This window comes from Oncorhynchus nerka, linkage group LG12 (assembly GCF_034236695.1).
Source record: "Oncorhynchus nerka isolate Pitt River linkage group LG12, Oner_Uvic_2.0, whole genome shotgun sequence".
Taxonomy (NCBI): Eukaryota; Metazoa; Chordata; class Actinopteri; order Salmoniformes; family Salmonidae; genus Oncorhynchus; species Oncorhynchus nerka.
The window spans coordinates 72,367,142-72,389,132 of NC_088407.1; the positions used below are offsets into that span (position 1 = coordinate 72,367,142).

At 39.6% G+C, this 21,991-nt stretch overlaps 1 protein-coding gene across 1 annotated transcript in view; it reads left to right on the top strand.

Annotated features, from left to right (window-relative positions):
• LOC115138827 (neuronal PAS domain-containing protein 3-like) overlaps positions 1-21,991 on the top strand; it is a 329,952-nt gene that overhangs the window by 58,563 nt on the left and 249,398 nt on the right. The window contains exon 2 of the mRNA XM_065025795.1: positions 21,597-21,673. Coding sequence (XP_064881867.1) covers positions 21,597-21,673 — 77 coding nt within the window. The remainder of the gene's footprint in view (positions 1-21,596; positions 21,674-21,991) is intronic.

Below are 21,991 nucleotides of genomic sequence, written 5' to 3' on the forward strand. Positions count from 1 at the left end.
TCACCCTGATCTACATGCACACACAGTTAGTTTAAATGAAGGAAGGTTTTCACCCTGATCTACATGCACACACAGTTAGTTTAAATGAAGGAAGGTTTTCACCCTGATTTGCATTCACACACAGTTAGTTTAAATGAAGGATTTCACCCTGATCTACATGCACACACAGTTAGTTTTAATGAAGGAAGGTTTTCACCCTGATTTGCATGCACACACAGTTAGTTTAAATGAAGGAAGGTTTTCACCCTGATTTGCATGCACACACAGTCAGTTCAAATGAAGGAAGGTTTTCACCCTGATCTACATGCACACACAGTTAGTTTAAATGAAGGAAGGTTTTCACCATGATCTACATGCACACACAGTTAGTTTAAATGAAGGAAGGTTTTCACCCTGATTTGCATTCACACACAGTTAGTTTAAATGAAGGAAGGATTTCACCCTGATCTACATGCACACACAGTTAGTTTTAATGAAGGAAGGTTTTCACCCTGATTTGCATGCACACACAGTTAGTTTAAATGAAGGAAGGTTTTCACCCTGATTTGCATGCACACACAGTCAGTTCAAATGAAGGAAGGTTTTCACCCTGATCTACATGCACACACAGTTAGTTTAAATGAAGGAAGGTTTTCACCTGATCTACATGCACACACAGTTAGTTTAAATGAAGGAAGGTTTTCACCCTGATCTACATGCACACACAGTTAGTTTAAATGAAGGAAGGTTTTCACCCTGATCTACATGCACACACAGTTAGTTTTAATGAAGGAAGGTTTTCACCCTGATTTGCATGCACACACAGTTAGTTTAAATGAAGGAAGGTTTTCACCCTGATTTGCATGCTCACACAGTTAGTTTAAATGAAGGAAGGTTTTCACCCTGATCTACATGCACACACAGTTAGTTTAAATGAAGGAAGGTTTTCACCCTGATCTACATGCACACACAGTTAGTTTAAATGAAGGAAGGTTTTCACCCTGATTTGCATGCTCACACAGTTAGTTTAAATGAAGGAAGGTTTTCACCTGATCTACATGCACACACAGTTAGTTTAAATGAAGGAAGGTTTTCACCCTGATTTGCATGCACACACAGTCAGTTCAAATGAAGGAAGGTTTTCACCCTGATCTACATGCACACACAGTTAGTTTAAATGAAGGAAGGTTTTCACCATGATCTACATGCACACACAGTTAGTTTAAATGAAGGAAGGTTTTCACCCTGATTTGCATTCACACACAGTTAGTTTAAATGAAGGAAGGATTTCACCCTGATCTACATGCACACACAGTTAGTTTTAATGAAGGAAGGTTTTCACCCTGATTTGCATGCACACACAGTTAGTTTAAATGAAGGAAGGTTTTCACCCTGATTTGCATGCACACACAGTCAGTTCAAATGAAGGAAGGTTTTCACCCTGATCTACATGCACACACAGTTAGTTTAAATGAAGGAAGGTTTTCACCCTGATCTACATGCACACACAGTTAGTTTAAATGAAGGAAGGTTTTCACCCTGATTTGCATTCACACACAGTTAGTTTAAATGAAGGATTTCACCCTGATCTACATGCACACACAGTTAGTTTTAATGAAGGAAGGTTTTCACCCTGATTTGCATGCACACACAGTTAGTTTAAATGAAGGAAGGTTTTCACCCTGATTTGCATGCACACACAGTCAGTTCAAATGAAGGAAGGTTTTCACCCTGATCTACATGCACACACAGTTAGTTTAAATGAAGGAAGGTTTTCACCATGATCTACATGCACACACAGTTAGTTTAAATGAAGGAAGGTTTTCACCCTGATTTGCATTCACACACAGTTAGTTTAAATGAAGGAAGGATTTCACCCTGATCTACATGCACACACAGTTAGTTTTAATGAAGGAAGGTTTTCACCCTGATTTGCATGCACACACAGTTAGTTTAAATGAAGGAAGGTTTTCACCCTGATTTGCATGCACACACAGTCAGTTCAAATGAAGGAAGGTTTTCACCCTGATCTACATGCACACACAGTTAGTTTAAATGAAGGAAGGTTTTCACCCTGATCTACATGCACACACAGTTAGTTTAAATGAAGGAAGGTTTTCACCTGATCTACATGCACACACAGTTAGTTTAAATGAAGGAAGGTTTTCACCCTGATTTGCATTCACACACAGTTAGTTTAAATGAAGGAAGGATTTCACCTGATCTACATGCACACACAGTTAGTTTTAATGAAGGAAGGTTTTCACCCTGATTTGCATGCACACACAGTTAGTTTAAATGAAGGAAGGTTTTCACCCTGATTTGCATGCACACACAGTCAGTTCAAATGAAGGAAGGTTTTCACCCTGATCTACATGCACACACAGTTAGTTTAAATGAAGGAAGGTTTTCACCCTGATCTACATGCACACACAGTTAGTTTAAATGAAGGAAGGTTTTCACCCTGATCTACATGCACACACAGTTAGTTTAAATGAAGGAAGGTTTTCACCCTGATCTACATGCACACACAGTTAGTTTTAATGAAGGAAGGTTTTCACCCTGATTTGCATGCACACACAGTTAGTTTAAATGAAGGAAGGTTTTCACCCTGATTTGCATGCTCACACAGTTAGTTTAAATGAAGGAAGGTTTTCACCCTGATCTACATGCACACACAGTTAGTTTAAATGAAGGAAGGTTTTCACCCTGATCTACATGCACACACAGTTAGTTTAAATGAAGGAAGGTTTTCACCCTGATTTGCATGCTCACACAGTTAGTTTAAATGAAGGAAGGTTTTCACCCTGATCTACATGCACACACAGTTAGTTTAAATGAAGGAAGGTTTTCACCCTGATTTGCATGCACACACAGTCAGTTCAAATGAAGGAAGGTTTTCACCCTGATCTACATGCACACACAGTTAGTTTAAATGAAGGAAGGTTTTCACCATGATCTACATGCACACACAGTTAGTTTAAATGAAGGAAGGTTTTCACCCTGATTTGCATTCACACACAGTTAGTTTAAATGAAGGAAGGATTTCACCCTGATCTACATGCACACACAGTTAGTTTTAATGAAGGAAGGTTTTCACCCTGATTTGCATGCACACACAGTTAGTTTAAATGAAGGAAGGTTTTCACCCTGATTTGCATGCACACACAGTCAGTTCAAATGAAGGAAGGTTTTCACCCTGATCTACATGCACACACAGTTAGTTTAAATGAAGGAAGGTTTTCACCCTGATCTACATGCACACACAGTTAGTTTAAATGAAGGAAGGTTTTCACCCTGATTTGCATTCACACACAGTTAGTTTAAATGAAGGATTTCACCCTGATCTACATGCACACACAGTTAGTTTTAATGAAGGAAGGTTTTCACCCTGATTTGCATGCACACACAGTTAGTTTAAATGAAGGAAGGTTTTCACCCTGATTTGCATGCACACACAGTCAGTTCAAATGAAGGAAGGTTTTCACCCTGATCTACATGCACACACAGTTAGTTTAAATGAAGGAAGGTTTTCACCATGATCTACATGCACACACAGTTAGTTTAAATGAAGGAAGGTTTTCACCCTGATTTGCATTCACACACAGTTAGTTTAAATGAAGGAAGGATTTCACCCTGATCTACATGCACACACAGTTAGTTTTAATGAAGGAAGGTTTTCACCCTGATTTGCATGCACACACAGTTAGTTTAAATGAAGGAAGGTTTTCACCCTGATTTGCATGCACACACAGTCAGTTCAAATGAAGGAAGGTTTTCACCCTGATCTACATGCACACACAGTTAGTTTAAATGAAGGAAGGTTTTCACCCTGATCTACATGCACACACAGTTAGTTTAAATGAAGGAAGGTTTTCACCCTGATCTACATGCACACACAGTTAGTTTAAATGAAGGAAGGTTTTCACCCTGATCTACATGCACACACAGTTAGTTTTAATGAAGGAAGGTTTTCACCCTGATTTGCATGCACACACAGTTAGTTTAAATGAAGGAAGGTTTTCACCCTGATTTGCATGCTCACACAGTTAGTTTAAATGAAGGAAGGTTTTCACCTGATCTACATGCACACACAGTTAGTTTAAATGAAGGAAGGTTTTCACCCTGATCTACATGCACACACAGTTAGTTTAAATGAAGGAAGGTTTTCACCCTGATCTACATGCACACACAGTTAGTTTAAATGAAGGAAGGTTTTCACCCTGATCTACATGCACACACAGTTAGTTTTAATGAAGGAAGGTTTTCACCCTGATTTGCATGCACACACAGTTAGTTTAAATGAAGGAAGGTTTTCACCCTGATTTGCATGCACACACAGTTAGTTTAAATGAAGGAAGGTTTTCACCCTGATTTGCATGCACACACAGTTAGTTTAAATGAAGGAAGGTTTTCACCTGATTTGCATGCACACACAGTTAGTTTAAATGAAGGAAGGTTTTCACCCTGATTTGCATGCACACACAGTTAGTTTAAATGAAGGAAGGTTTTCACCCTGATCTACATGCACACACAGTTAGTTTAAATGAAGGAAGGTTTTCACCCTGATTTGCATGCACACACAGTTAGTTTAAATGAAGGAAGGTTTTCACCCTGATTTGCATGCACACACAGTTAGTTTAAATGAAGGAAGGATTTCACCCTGATCTACATGCACACACAGTTAGTTTTAATGAAGGAAGGTTTTCACCCTGATTTGCATGCACACACAGTTAGTTTAAATGAAGGAAGGTTTTCACCCTGATTTGCATTCACACACAGTTAGTTTAAATGAAGGATTTCACCCTGATCTACATGCACACACAGTTAGTTTTAATGAAGGAAGGTTTTCACCTGATTTGCATGCACACACAGTTAGTTTAAATGAAGGAAGGTTTTCACCCTGATTTGCATGCACACACAGTCAGTTCAAATGAAGGAAGGTTTTCACCTGATCTACATGCACACACAGTTAGTTTAAATGAAGGAAGGTTTTCACCATGATCTACATGCACACACAGTTAGTTTAAATGAAGGAAGGTTTTCACCCTGATTTGCATTCACACACAGTTAGTTTAAATGAAGGAAGGATTTCACCCTGATCTACATGCACACACAGTTAGTTTTAATGAAGGAAGGTTTTCACCCTGATTTGCATGCACACACAGTTAGTTTAAATGAAGGAAGGTTTTCACCCTGATTTGCATGCACACACAGTCAGTTCAAATGAAGGAAGGTTTTCACCCTGATCTACATGCACACACAGTTAGTTTAAATGAAGGAAGGTTTTCACCTGATCTACATGCACACACAGTTAGTTTAAATGAAGGAAGGTTTTCACCCTGATTTGCATTCACACACAGTTAGTTTAAATGAAGGATTTCACCCTGATCTACATGCACACACAGTTAGTTTTAATGAAGGAAGGTTTTCACCCTGATTTGCATGCACACACAGTTAGTTTAAATGAAGGAAGGTTTTCACCCTGATTTGCATGCACACACAGTCAGTTCAAATGAAGGAAGGTTTTCACCCTGATCTACATGCACACACAGTTAGTTTAAATGAAGGAAGGTTTTCACCATGATCTACATGCACACACAGTTAGTTTAAATGAAGGAAGGTTTTCACCCTGATTTGCATTCACACACAGTTAGTTTAAATGAAGGAAGGATTTCACCCTGATCTACATGCACACACAGTTAGTTTTAATGAAGGAAGGTTTTCACCCTGATTTGCATGCACACACAGTTAGTTTAAATGAAGGAAGGTTTTCACCCTGATTTGCATGCACACACAGTCAGTTCAAATGAAGGAAGGTTTTCACCCTGATCTACATGCACACACAGTTAGTTTAAATGAAGGAAGGTTTTCACCCTGATCTACATGCACACACAGTTAGTTTAAATGAAGGAAGGTTTTCACCCTGATCTACATGCACACACAGTTAGTTTAAATGAAGGAAGGTTTTCACCCTGATCTACATGCACACACAGTTAGTTTTAATGAAGGAAGGTTTTCACCCTGATTTGCATGCACACACAGTTAGTTTAAATGAAGGAAGGTTTTCACCCTGATTTGCATGCTCACACAGTTAGTTTAAATGAAGGAAGGTTTTCACCCTGATCTACATGCACACACAGTTAGTTTAAATGAAGGAAGGTTTTCACCCTGATCTACATGCACACACAGTTAGTTTAAATGAAGGAAGGTTTTCACCCTGATTTGCATGCTCACACAGTTAGTTTAAATGAAGGAAGGTTTTCACCCTGATCTACATGCACACACAGTTAGTTTAAATGAAGGAAGGTTTTCACCCTGATTTGCATGCACACACAGTCAGTTCAAATGAAGGAAGGTTTTCACCCTGATCTACATGCACACACAGTTAGTTTAAATGAAGGAAGGTTTTCACCATGATCTACATGCACACACAGTTAGTTTAAATGAAGGAAGGTTTTCACCCTGATTTGCATTCACACACAGTTAGTTTAAATGAAGGAAGGATTTCACCCTGATCTACATGCACACACAGTTAGTTTTAATGAAGGAAGGTTTTCACCCTGATTTGCATGCACACACAGTTAGTTTAAATGAAGGAAGGTTTTCACCCTGATTTGCATGCACACACAGTCAGTTCAAATGAAGGAAGGTTTTCACCCTGATCTACATGCACACACAGTTAGTTTAAATGAAGGAAGGTTTTCACCCTGATCTACATGCACACACAGTTAGTTTAAATGAAGGAAGGTTTTCACCCTGATTTGCATTCACACACAGTTAGTTTAAATGAAGGATTTCACCCTGATCTACATGCACACACAGTTAGTTTTAATGAAGGAAGGTTTTCACCCTGATTTGCATGCACACACAGTTAGTTTAAATGAAGGAAGGTTTTCACCCTGATTTGCATGCACACACAGTCAGTTCAAATGAAGGAAGGTTTTCACCCTGATCTACATGCACACACAGTTAGTTTAAATGAAGGAAGGTTTTCACCATGATCTACATGCACACACAGTTAGTTTAAATGAAGGAAGGTTTTCACCCTGATTTGCATTCACACACAGTTAGTTTAAATGAAGGAAGGATTTCACCCTGATCTACATGCACACACAGTTAGTTTTAATGAAGGAAGGTTTTCACCTGATTTGCATGCACACACAGTTAGTTTAAATGAAGGAAGGTTTTCACCCTGATTTGCATGCACACACAGTCAGTTCAAATGAAGGAAGGTTTTCACCCTGATCTACATGCACACACAGTTAGTTTAAATGAAGGAAGGTTTTCACCCTGATCTACATGCACACACAGTTAGTTTAAATGAAGGAAGGTTTTCACCCTGATTTGCATTCACACACAGTTAGTTTAAATGAAGGATTTCACCCTGATCTACATGCACACACAGTTAGTTTTAATGAAGGAAGGTTTTCACCCTGATTTGCATGCACACACAGTTAGTTTAAATGAAGGAAGGTTTTCACCCTGATTTGCATGCACACACAGTCAGTTCAAATGAAGGAAGGTTTTCACCCTGATCTACATGCACACACAGTTAGTTTAAATGAAGGAAGGTTTTCACCATGATCTACATGCACACACAGTTAGTTTAAATGAAGGAAGGTTTTCACCCTGATTTGCATTCACACACAGTTAGTTTAAATGAAGGAAGGATTTCACCCTGATCTACATGCACACACAGTTAGTTTTAATGAAGGAAGGTTTTCACCCTGATTTGCATGCACACACAGTTAGTTTAAATGAAGGAAGGTTTTCACCCTGATTTGCATGCACACACAGTCAGTTCAAATGAAGGAAGGTTTTCACCCTGATCTACATGCACACACAGTTAGTTTAAATGAAGGAAGGTTTTCACCCTGATCTACATGCACACACAGTTAGTTTAAATGAAGGAAGGTTTTCACCCTGATCTACATGCACACACAGTTAGTTTAAATGAAGGAAGGTTTTCACCCTGATCTACATGCACACACAGTTAGTTTTAATGAAGGAAGGTTTTCACCCTGATTTGCATGCACACACAGTTAGTTTAAATGAAGGAAGGTTTTCACCCTGATTTGCATGCTCACACAGTTAGTTTAAATGAAGGAAGGTTTTCACCCTGATCTACATGCACACACAGTTAGTTTAAATGAAGGAAGGTTTTCACCCTGATCTACATGCACACACAGTTAGTTTAAATGAAGGAAGGTTTTCACCCTGATTTGCATGCTCACACAGTTAGTTTAAATGAAGGAAGGTTTTCACCCTGATCTACATGCACACACAGTTAGTTTAAATGAAGGAAGGTTTTCACCCTGATTTGCATGCACACACAGTCAGTTCAAATGAAGGAAGGTTTTCACCCTGATCTACATGCACACACAGTTAGTTTAAATGAAGGAAGGTTTTCACCATGATCTACATGCACACACAGTTAGTTTAAATGAAGGAAGGTTTTCACCCTGATTTGCATTCACACACAGTTAGTTTAAATGAAGGAAGGATTTCACCTGATCTACATGCACACACAGTTAGTTTTAATGAAGGAAGGTTTTCACCCTGATTTGCATGCACACACAGTTAGTTTAAATGAAGGAAGGTTTTCACCCTGATTTGCATGCACACACAGTCAGTTCAAATGAAGGAAGGTTTTCACCCTGATCTACATGCACACACAGTTAGTTTAAATGAAGGAAGGTTTTCACCCTGATCTACATGCACACACAGTTAGTTTAAATGAAGGAAGGTTTTCACCCTGATTTGCATTCACACACAGTTAGTTTAAATGAAGGATTTCACCCTGATCTACATGCACACACAGTTAGTTTTAATGAAGGAAGGTTTTCACCCTGATTTGCATGCACACACAGTTAGTTTAAATGAAGGAAGGTTTTCACCCTGATTTGCATGCACACACAGTCAGTTCAAATGAAGGAAGGTTTTCACCCTGATCTACATGCACACACAGTTAGTTTAAATGAAGGAAGGTTTTCACCATGATCTACATGCACACACAGTTAGTTTAAATGAAGGAAGGTTTTCACCCTGATTTGCATTCACACACAGTTAGTTTAAATGAAGGAAGGATTTCACCCTGATCTACATGCACACACAGTTAGTTTTAATGAAGGAAGGTTTTCACCCTGATTTGCATGCACACACAGTTAGTTTAAATGAAGGAAGGTTTTCACCCTGATTTGCATGCACACACAGTCAGTTCAAATGAAGGAAGGTTTTCACCCTGATCTACATGCACACACAGTTAGTTTAAATGAAGGAAGGTTTTCACCTGATCTACATGCACACACAGTTAGTTTAAATGAAGGAAGGTTTTCACCCTGATCTACATGCACACACAGTTAGTTTAAATGAAGGAAGGTTTTCACCCTGATCTACATGCACACACAGTTAGTTTTAATGAAGGAAGGTTTTCACCCTGATTTGCATGCACACACAGTTAGTTTAAATGAAGGAAGGTTTTCACCCTGATTTGCATGCTCACACAGTTAGTTTAAATGAAGGAAGGTTTTCACCCTGATCTACATGCACACACAGTTAGTTTAAATGAAGGAAGGTTTTCACCCTGATCTACATGCACACACAGTTAGTTTAAATGAAGGAAAGTTTTCACCCTGATCTACATGCACACACAGTTAGTTTAAATGAAGGAAGGTTTTCGCCCTGATCTACATGCACACACAGTTAGTTTTAATGAAGGAAGGTTTTCACCCTGATTTGCATGCACACACAGTTAGTTTAAATGAAGGAAGGTTTTCACCCTGATTTGCATGCACACACAGTTAGTTTAAATGAAGGAAGGTTTTCACCCTGATTTGCATGCACACACAGTTAGTTTAAATGAAGGAAGGTTTTCACCCTGATTTGCATGCACACACAGTTAGTTTAAATGAAGGAAGGTTTTCACCCTGATTTGCATGCACACACAGTTAGTTTAAATGAAGGAAGGTTTTCACCCTGATCTACATGCACACACAGTTAGTTTAAATGAAGGAAGGTTTTCACCCTGATTTGCATGCACACACAGTTAGTTTAAATGAAGGAAGGTTTTCACCCTGATTTGCATGCACACACAGTTAGTTTAAATGAAGGAAGGATTTCACCCTGATCTACATGCACACACAGTTAGTTTTAATGAAGGAAGGTTTTCACCCTGATTTGCATGCACACACAGTTAGTTTAAATGAAGGAAGGTTTTCACCCTGATTTGCATTCACACACAGTTAGTTTAAATGAAGGATTTCACCCTGATCTACATGCACACACAGTTAGTTTTAATGAAGGAAGGTTTTCACCCTGATTTGCATGCACACACAGTTAGTTTAAATGAAGGAAGGTTTTCACCCTGATTTGCATGCACACACAGTCAGTTCAAATGAAGGAAGGTTTTCACCCTGATCTACATGCACACACAGTTAGTTTAAATGAAGGAAGGTTTTCACCATGATCTACATGCACACACAGTTAGTTTAAATGAAGGAAGGTTTTCACCCTGATTTGCATTCACACACAGTTAGTTTAAATGAAGGAAGGATTTCACCCTGATCTACATGCACACACAGTTAGTTTTAATGAAGGAAGGTTTTCACCCTGATTTGCATGCACACACAGTTAGTTTAAATGAAGGAAGGTTTTCACCCTGATTTGCATGCACACACAGTCAGTTCAAATGAAGGAAGGTTTTCACCCTGATCTACATGCACACACAGTTAGTTTAAATGAAGGAAGGTTTTCACCCTGATCTACATGCACACACAGTTAGTTTAAATGAAGGAAGGTTTTCACCCTGATTTGCATTCACACACAGTTAGTTTAAATGAAGGATTTCACCCTGATCTACATGCACACACAGTTAGTTTTAATGAAGGAAGGTTTTCACCCTGATTTGCATGCACACACAGTTAGTTTAAATGAAGGAAGGTTTTCACCCTGATTTGCATGCACACACAGTCAGTTCAAATGAAGGAAGGTTTTCACCTGATCTACATGCACACACAGTTAGTTTAAATGAAGGAAGGTTTTCACCATGATCTACATGCACACACAGTTAGTTTAAATGAAGGAAGGTTTTCACCCTGATTTGCATTCACACACAGTTAGTTTAAATGAAGGAAGGATTTCACCCTGATCTACATGCACACACAGTTAGTTTTAATGAAGGAAGGTTTTCACCCTGATTTGCATGCACACACAGTTAGTTTAAATGAAGGAAGGTTTTCACCCTGATTTGCATGCACACACAGTCAGTTCAAATGAAGGAAGGTTTTCACCCTGATCTACATGCACACACAGTTAGTTTAAATGAAGGAAGGTTTTCACCCTGATCTACATGCACACACAGTTAGTTTAAATGAAGGAAGGTTTTCACCCTGATCTACATGCACACACAGTTAGTTTAAATGAAGGAAGGTTTTCACCCTGATCTACATGCACACACAGTTAGTTTTAATGAAGGAAGGTTTTCACCCTGATTTGCATGCACACACAGTTAGTTTAAATGAAGGAAGGTTTTCACCCTGATTTGCATGCTCACACAGTTAGTTTAAATGAAGGAAGGTTTTCACCTGATCTACATGCACACACAGTTAGTTTAAATGAAGGAAGGTTTTCACCCTGATCTACATGCACACACAGTTAGTTTAAATGAAGGAAGGTTTTCACCCTGATTTGCATGCTCACACAGTTAGTTTAAATGAAGGAAGGTTTTCACCCTGATCTACATGCACACACAGTTAGTTTAAATGAAGGAAGGTTTTCACCCTGATTTGCATGCACACACAGTCAGTTCAAATGAAGGAAGGTTTTCACCCTGATCTACATGCACACACAGTTAGTTTAAATGAAGGAAGGTTTTCACCATGATCTACATGCACACACAGTTAGTTTAAATGAAGGAAGGTTTTCACCCTGATTTGCATTCACACACAGTTAGTTTAAATGAAGGAAGGATTTCACCCTGATCTACATGCACACACAGTTAGTTTTAATGAAGGAAGGTTTTCACCCTGATTTGCATGCACACACAGTTAGTTTAAATGAAGGAAGGTTTTCACCCTGATTTGCATGCACACACAGTCAGTTCAAATGAAGGAAGGTTTTCACCCTGATCTACATGCACACACAGTTAGTTTAAATGAAGGAAGGTTTTCACCCTGATCTACATGCACACACAGTTAGTTTAAATGAAGGAAGGTTTTCACCCTGATTTGCATTCACACACAGTTAGTTTAAATGAAGGATTTCACCCTGATCTACATGCACACACAGTTAGTTTTAATGAAGGAAGGTTTTCACCCTGATTTGCATGCACACACAGTTAGTTTAAATGAAGGAAGGTTTTCACCCTGATTTGCATGCACACACAGTCAGTTCAAATGAAGGAAGGTTTTCACCCTGATCTACATGCACACACAGTTAGTTTAAATGAAGGAAGGTTTTCACCATGATCTACATGCACACACAGTTAGTTTAAATGAAGGAAGGTTTTCACCCTGATTTGCATTCACACACAGTTAGTTTAAATGAAGGAAGGATTTCACCTGATCTACATGCACACACAGTTAGTTTTAATGAAGGAAGGTTTTCACCCTGATTTGCATGCACACACAGTTAGTTTAAATGAAGGAAGGTTTTCACCCTGATTTGCATGCACACACAGTCAGTTCAAATGAAGGAAGGTTTTCACCCTGATCTACATGCACACACAGTTAGTTTAAATGAAGGAAGGTTTTCACCCTGATCTACATGCACACACAGTTAGTTTAAATGAAGGAAGGTTTTCACCCTGATCTACATGCACACACAGTTAGTTTAAATGAAGGAAGGTTTTCACCCTGATCTACATGCACACACAGTTAGTTTTAATGAAGGAAGGTTTTCACCCTGATTTGCATGCACACACAGTTAGTTTAAATGAAGGAAGGTTTTCACCCTGATTTGCATGCTCACACAGTTAGTTTAAATGAAGGAAGGTTTTCACCCTGATCTACATGCACACACAGTTAGTTTAAATGAAGGAAGGTTTTCACCCTGATCTACATGCACACACAGTTAGTTTAAATGAAGGAAGGTTTTCACCCTGATTTGCATGCTCACACAGTTAGTTTAAATGAAGGAAGGTTTTCACCCTGATCTACATGCACACACAGTTAGTTTAAATGAAGGAAGGTTTTCACCCTGATTTGCATGCACACACAGTCAGTTCAAATGAAGGAAGGTTTTCACCCTGATCTACATGCACACACAGTTAGTTTAAATGAAGGAAGGTTTTCACCATGATCTACATGCACACACAGTTAGTTTAAATGAAGGAAGGTTTTCACCCTGATTTGCATTCACACACAGTTAGTTTAAATGAAGGAAGGATTTCACCCTGATCTACATGCACACACAGTTAGTTTTAATGAAGGAAGGTTTTCACCCTGATTTGCATGCACACACAGTTAGTTTAAATGAAGGAAGGTTTTCACCCTGATTTGCATGCACACACAGTCAGTTCAAATGAAGGAAGGTTTTCACCCTGATCTACATGCACACACAGTTAGTTTAAATGAAGGAAGGTTTTCACCCTGATCTACATGCACACACAGTTAGTTTAAATGAAGGAAGGTTTTCACCCTGATTTGCATTCACACACAGTTAGTTTAAATGAAGGATTTCACCCTGATCTACATGCACACACAGTTAGTTTTAATGAAGGAAGGTTTTCACCCTGATTTGCATGCACACACAGTTAGTTTAAATGAAGGAAGGTTTTCACCCTGATTTGCATGCACACACAGTCAGTTCAAATGAAGGAAGGTTTTCACCCTGATCTACATGCACACACAGTTAGTTTAAATGAAGGAAGGTTTTCACCATGATCTACATGCACACACAGTTAGTTTAAATGAAGGAAGGTTTTCACCCTGATTTGCATTCACACACAGTTAGTTTAAATGAAGGAAGGATTTCACCCTGATCTACATGCACACACAGTTAGTTTTAATGAAGGAAGGTTTTCACCCTGATTTGCATGCACACACAGTTAGTTTAAATGAAGGAAGGTTTTCACCCTGATTTGCATGCACACACAGTCAGTTCAAATGAAGGAAGGTTTTTCACCCTGATCTACATGCACACACAGTTAGTTTAAATGAAGGAAGGTTTTCACCCTGATCTACATGCACACACAGTTAGTTTAAATGAAGGAAGGTTTTCACCCTGATCTACATGCACACACAGTTAGTTTAAATGAAGGAAGGTTTTCACCCTGATCTACATGCACACACAGTTAGTTTTAATGAAGGAAGGTTTTCACCCTGATTTGCATGCACACACAGTTAGTTTAAATGAAGGAAGGTTTTCACCCTGATTTGCATGCTCACACAGTTAGTTTAAATGAAGGAAGGTTTTCACCCTGATCTACATGCACACACAGTTAGTTTAAATGAAGGAAGGTTTTCACCCTGATCTACATGCACACACAGTTAGTTTAAATGAAGGAAAGTTTTCACCCTGATCTACATGCACACACAGTTAGTTTAAATGAAGGAAGGTTTTCGCCCTGATCTACATGCACACACAGTTAGTTTTAATGAAGGAAGGTTTTCACCCTGATTTGCATGCACACACAGTTAGTTTAAATGAAGGAAGGTTTTCACCCTGATTTGCATGCACACACAGTTAGTTTAAATGAAGGAAGGTTTTCACCCTGATTTGCATGCACACACAGTTAGTTTAAATGAAGGAAGGTTTTCACCCTGATTTGCATGCACACACAGTTAGTTTAAATGAAGGAAGGTTTTCACCCTGATTTGCATGCACACACAGTTAGTTTAAATGAAGGAAGGTTTTCACCCTGATCTACATGCACACACAGTTAGTTTAAATGAAGGAAGGTTTTCACCCTGATTTGCATGCACACACAGTTAGTTTAAATGAAGGAAGGTTTTCACCCTGATTTGCATGCACACACAGTTAGTTTAAATGAAGGAAGGTTTTCACCCTGATCTGCATGCACACACAGTTAGTTTTAATGAAGGAAGGTTTTCACCCTGATTTGCATGCACACACAGTTAGTTTTAATGAAGGAAGGTTTTCACCCTGATTTGCATGCACACACAGTTAGTTTAAATGAAGGAAGGTTTTCACCCTGATTTGCATGCACACACAGTTAGTTTTAATGAAGGAAGGTTTTCACCCTGATTTGCATGCACACACAGTTAGTTTAAATGAAGGAAGGTTTTCACCCTGATTTGCATGCACACACAGTTAGTTTAAATGAAGGAAGGTTTTCACCCTGATCTACATGCACACACAGTTAGTTTAAATGAAGGAAGGTTTTCACCCTGATTTGCATGCACACACAGTTAGTTTAAATGAAGGAAGGTTTTCACCCAGATTTGCATGCACACACAGTTAGTTTAAATGAAGGAAAGTTTTCACCCTGATCTACATGCACACACAGTTAGTTTTAATGAAGGAAGGTTTTCACCCCGATTTGCATGCACACACAGTTAGTTTAAATGAAGGAAGGTTTTCACCCTGATCTACATGCACACACAGTTAGTTTAAATGAAGGAAAGTTTTCACCCTGATCTACATGCACACACAGTTAGTTTAAATGAAGGAAGGTTTTCACCCTGATCTACATGCACACACAGTTAGTTTTAATGAAGGAAGGTTTTCACCCTGATTTGCATGCACACACAGTTAGTTTAAATGAAGGAAGGTTTTCACCCTGATTTGCATGCACACACAGTCAGTTCAAATGAAGGAAGGTTTTCACCCTGATCTACATGCACACACAGTTAGTTTAAATGAAGGAAGGTTTTCACCCTGATCTACATGCACACACAGTTAGTTTAAATGAAGGAAGGTTTTCACCCTGATCTACATACACACACAGTTAGTTTAAATGAAGGAAGGTTTTCACCCTGATCTACATGCACACACAGTTAGTTTTAATGAAGGAAGGTTTTCACCCTGATTTGCATGCACACACAGTTAGTTTAAATGAAGGAAGGTTTTCACCCTGATTTGCATGCTCACACAGTTAGTTTAAATGAAGGAAGGTTTTCACCCTGATCTACATGCACACACAGTTAGTTTAAATGAAGAAAGGTTTTCACCCTGATTTGCATGCACACACAGTTAGTTTAAATGAAGGAAGGTTTTCACCCTGATCTACATGCACACACAGTTAGTTTAAATGAAGGAAGGTTTTCACCCTGATCTACATGCACACACAGTTAGTTTAAATGAAGGAAGGTTTTCACCCTGATTTGCATGCGCACACAGTTAGTTTAAATGAAGGAAGGTTTTCACCCTGATCTACATGCACACACAGTTAGTTTAAATGAAGGAAGGTTTTCACCCTGATCTACATGCACACACAGTTAGTTTAAATGAAGAAAGGTTTTCACCCTGATTTGCATGCACACACAGTTAGTTTAAATGAAGGAAGGTTTTCACCCTGATCTACATGCACACACAGTTAGTTTAAATGAAGGAAGGTTTTCACCCTGATCTACATGCACACACAGTTAGTTTAAATGAAGGAAAGTTTTCACCCTGATCTACATGCACACACAGTTAGTTTAAATGAAGGAAGGTTTTCACCCTGATCTACATGCACACACAGTTAGTTTAAATGAAGGAAAGTTTTCACCCTGATCTACATGCACACACAGTTAGTTTTAATGAAGGAAGGTTTTCACCCTGATCTACATGCACACACAGTTAGTTTAAATGAAGGAAGGTTTTCACCCTGATCTACATGCACACACAGTTAGTTTAAATGAAGGAAGGTTTTCACCCTGATCTACATGCACACACAGTTAGTTTAAATGAAGGAAAGTTTTCACCCTGATCTACATGCACACACAGTTAGTTTTAATGAAGAAAGGTTTTCACCCTGATTTGCATGCACACACAGTTAGTTTAAATGAAGGAAGGTTTTCACCCTGATCTACATGCACACACAGTTAGTTTAAATGAAGGAAGGTTTTCACCCTGATCTACATGCACACACAGTTAGTTTAAATGAAGGAAGGTTTTCACCCTGATCTACATGCACACACAGTTAGTTTAAATGAAGGAAGGTTTTCACCCTGATCTACATGCACACACAGTTTGTTTAAATGAAGAAAGGTTTTCACCCTGATTTGCATGCACACACAGTTAGTTTAAATGAAGGAAGGTTTTCACCCTGATCTACATGCACACACAGTTAGTTTAAATGAAGGAAGGTTTTCACCCTGATCTACATGCACACACAGTTAGTTTAAATGAAGGAAAGTTTTCACCCTGATCTACATGCACACACAGTTAGTTTAAATGAAGGAAGGTTTTCACCCTGATCTACATGCACACACAGTTAGTTTAAATGAAGAAAGGTTTTCACCCTGATTTGCATGCACACACAGTTAGTTTAAATGAAGGAAGGTTTTCACCCTGATCTACATGCACACACAGTTCGTTTGAATTTGGATTCTGAGTTAATACTGTTTTTGCGATTCCGCTAGAGGGAACGTTTAATAACTTTCAGCAGCAATGTCGATTCTTGTTACATGTAGCTACTGCTAAGTCTATCAGATTTAGTTTGTTTTCTATTGCAACAAATGATAGAGCAGACATTTGTCAAGCAAAGGTTAAACTATGCATGACTTATTGTCTCAGCATGACTTGAATACAGCTTTTCATAATGTTCTTCCTGTGGTGTGTGAATAGTGTATGAATATACTGGTGATATACTTAATACTGATTAGTCAGCCCTTAAAAAGAAAAAAAACCCAATTTAAACATAAGTACTTTGGCATAGGTGTCAAAGTTATGTTTTTACAGTCACACTACCCTTGGTTTAAATGCAGAAGACACATTTCAGTTGAATGTATTCAGTTGTACAACTGACTAGGTATCCCTCTTTCCATTTCCTTCAGGTTTTTGGCAATGAAGCCCTTTGTCTGCTTCCCCAGAGTCAGATGAGCTTGAGGATACCATTTATATGTTTCTGCTTGCAGTTTGAAGGAAGTTGCAAACTAGCGTTAAGCGCAATTGCTAACTAGAGTTGGTAACTGCTAACATACTAGGAGATAACATAGATGTCAAGTCATTGCGCTAATGCTAGTCAGCATTGACTCACAAAATTCCTCTAACTTCCTGCGTACTGGATGCAGAGACATACAAATGGCATCCATGGGGTTGTCTGCCTCTGGGGAAGTAGATAAAGGGCATCATTGACAAATTCCCGAAGTATCGCTTTAAATATTGAAACGTGGGAAAGTAATGTCAAAATTGACCTTGTTAAGCTGCATTTATGAACCGTAAAAATCAAATGGGCTAGTTTTAGCCGCTAACGTAATGGAATCACTGTCTCAAGCTGTTGTATACCTTTATTAATCAGTCTACTGTGTGGATTGAGCCAAATTTAGACTAGATTGCCACCACAATAATTGGCCTCCTGGACTGTGTGTGTGTGTGTGTGTGTGTGTGTGTGTGTGTGTGTGTGTGTGTGTGTGTGTGTGTGTGTGTGTGTGTGTGTGTGTGTGTGTGTGTATATATACAGTGTGTGCGAGACAGGGACAGTCAGACACAGTAGTCAGAAGTTGATTGGCCATCTGCACCCAAGGCGCTGCTCTGAATTGCTAATGTGTGTGTGTGTTATTAAGAACTGTGAAGGAGCTGTTGGCAGGAAGAGGGGCTTCAAGGTGGCCGCAGTCCTCCCCCAATGGTTCCAGTTTAACATTTTTACATCTTTATTATAAAATATTAACCACGTATACTTTCCAGTTTTCAAAAGATCCCCAAGAGCAATCTGTCACTTATATGCCAGGGCTCTTTTAGCTAGGGAGAGTAATGATGAGGACCATTGTAGAGGATAAATAATGATTTCCTCCACTCTGTCGGCCAGGAAATAAAGATGATAATTGAAGTTGGTCAAGTGTGCTTTGATCTGTGATATTTCTGCTCTGTTCTACATGAACTGCCTGTTTGAACCAACGGATGGTCGGGTGTGTGAGTGCTGGGAAGTGGATCTATGCTGGGTCACAGTGTGTGTGTGTGTGTGTGTGTGTGTGTGTGTGTGTGTGTGTGTGTGTGTGTGTGTGTGTGTGTGTGTGTGTGTGTGTGTGTGTGTGTGTGTGTGTGTGTGTGTGAGGCCACAGTCTAGGGCTCCTAGAGGTGGACTGGGTTCTAGCTCCCCCTGCTGTGTCTGTCTGTCTGTACGTCTGTCTGTCCGGGTTCTGGAACTGTTTGGTCAGAGTTGTTCTGCCTGCCAATGCTTCATGTCTTGTTTGTATCCTCCCCTACCGTGCCAGAGTACAGTCTGTGTGCGTGCCGGTGTGTGTGTATGCCTGTATGATTATTTGTGTGTGTGTGTATTTGTGTGTGTGTATGTATCCAGTGCATGTTGTTTGGCATTGGCCCCACTCCTCAGAGAGGGGAAAGGGATAAATGCTTACAGCATAACTGGAGGGGGAGAAGTGTGATTACCATGTCTGGCCTAGAACACGGAATGCAGTGAAGGACGGAGGCCCCGCATTGTGCAATCTGTGCCCCCCTCACATCCACCCGGGACCTGGCCTCTGACTCTAACCCACTCCCCTGGCTTCTTCCCCGAGGAGGCCTGTTTGCTCCTGCTCTTTGAGAGTCTTTAATGGCCTTTCAATGTTTATATTACATCATTAATTGCCCTTAATTCAGCAACATTACCCCAACGCCTGGCTAAGCTCTGAAAATGATGTACAGAGCACTTTGTTATAAAATTCCCCATAATGAGCTCTAGTGGGACAAGGTCTGTTAAGTTTGAATGTACCGCAGGCCATTTTTTAGCAGTAACGGGTAGCACGGTGCATCTCCCTACTTTTTAAGCTCGGAGTCTTGAAAAAATGCCCTAAGGGCACAGTCTTCTGGTTCATCTGCTCTGAGGCTGAATCAATGGAATGATGTAATCCCTCATTTAGAAATAAGACTTTGTACCAGTCAGCGAATCATTGAATATGCAAGCTGGTTGCACTTGATAATAGCCTTTGTACTGTTTGAGTTGAGCCCTTTGGTTAGCATTGCTACAGTACTTATTACTATAGAGTTATCATAGTGAACGCTTGAGGTCGATGATGTCAGCTGTTTTATCATTACAGCTGTTTAGCTGTTTGCTATTGGTTCTCACTACCCTAGCAACATTTTTCACAATGTATTTGCGTGTGTACTTCACTGTATATTAATACTGTGTCTGTTGCTTGCCTCTCCAGCTACTTTTATGTAATACACAGTGATATATGTGCATACAAACCCAGTCAGTCTTACCTCCGCCCACCCAGTGTGTGTGTGTTACGCCCAGTGTGTGTGTATGTGTGTGTGTGTGTGTGTGTGTCAAATCAAATCAAATCAAATTTTATTTGTCACATACACATGGTTAGCAGATGTTAATGCGAGTGTAGCGAAATGCTTGTGCTTCTAGTTCCGACAATGCAGTAATAACCAACAAGTAATCTAACTAACAATTCCAAAACTACTGTCTTATACACAGTGTAAGGGGATAAAGAATATGTACATAAGGATATATGAATGAGTGATGGTACAGGGCAGCATACAGTAGATGGTAACGAGTACAGTATATACATATGAGATGAGTATGTAGACAAAGTAAACAAAGTGGCATAGTTAAAGTGGCTAGTGATACATGTATTACATAAGGATGCAGTCGATGATATAGAGTACAGTATATACGTATGCATATGAGATGAATAATGTAGGGTAAGTAACATTATATAAGGTAGCATTGTTTAAAGTGGCTAGTGATATATTTACATCATTTCCCGTCAATTCCCATTATTAAAGTGGCTGGAGTTGGGTCAGTGTCAATGTCAGTGTGTTGGCAGCAGCCACTCAATGTTAGTGGTGGCTGTTTAACAGTCTGATGGCCTTGAGATAGAAGCTGTTTTTCAGTCTCTCGGTCCCAGCTTTGATGCACCTGTACTGACCTGTGTGTGTGTGTGTGTGTGTGTGTGTGTGTGTGTGTGTGTGTGTGTGTGTGTGTGTGTGTGTGTGTGTGTGTGTGTGTGTGTGTGTGTGTGTGTGTGTGTTAGGGCTCCACGATATGTGCTGAAATGTTGTGTTATTTGCAATTTATGATGCGATATAGATCAAAACCCTTGGGTGAACTGTGTTAATCATAGACAGAATGATTTCTATTAAGTGGAAAGCAGCATTATTCTTGTTTGGAAGAATCGATTGACTGCATGTGAACAGCATGTAAACTTATAGGGAATCCAACAGCAAGGACGAGGAACTGTGCAGCTTGAGTGACAGGGGGCGGGGCTTGTTGTGTGTGGGAAGCTGCCGAAAGAGGATACATTTTTTTGTCAAACTATAAAAGCGGACGTTTCATGTGGTTTAGATGCGTTTCAAAATATTGGATGCGATATGGATCTCTTCTGATATGGATATTGCACATGTTAGTATTATGATTTTGATGTGACTTTGATTAATTGTGCAGCCCTGGTGTGTGTGTCTGTGCATGCTTGTTAGTGTGTGTGTGTGTCTCATGCCTGCCCAGTCTGTCTGTCTCACTGTGGCTCTGTCTGTTCTGTTCTATTGTGTGTGTGCAGCTATAGGAGATCAGCGAAGGAGGACTCCCAGTGCGGTAGCCTCAGAGATCTTCGAGCCACACCTCGGGAGCCACATATTGCAGGTAGGATGAGATGAGAACACACCTGTCCTGTCCCACATGCACCATCACCCCATCTAACAGACCTGGTATTAACTCTATAGGACAGTTACTAGGGTTACAATATTCTGGTGATTTCCTGTGGTTGGAGGATTCCCAGATGTTCTGCGTATTCCCTTCTGAAATCTGGAAAGCCAGGGACTTTAGAAAACCCTAACAGCATAGTAACTCAACTCCCCAGACTATTCACACGGTTTATTACTGACTTCTGTTGATATCTTGCTTTACTTCATGGACCAACAAAATGATTCAAAGGACCTGAGGAAATGCTTTATCCAAAGC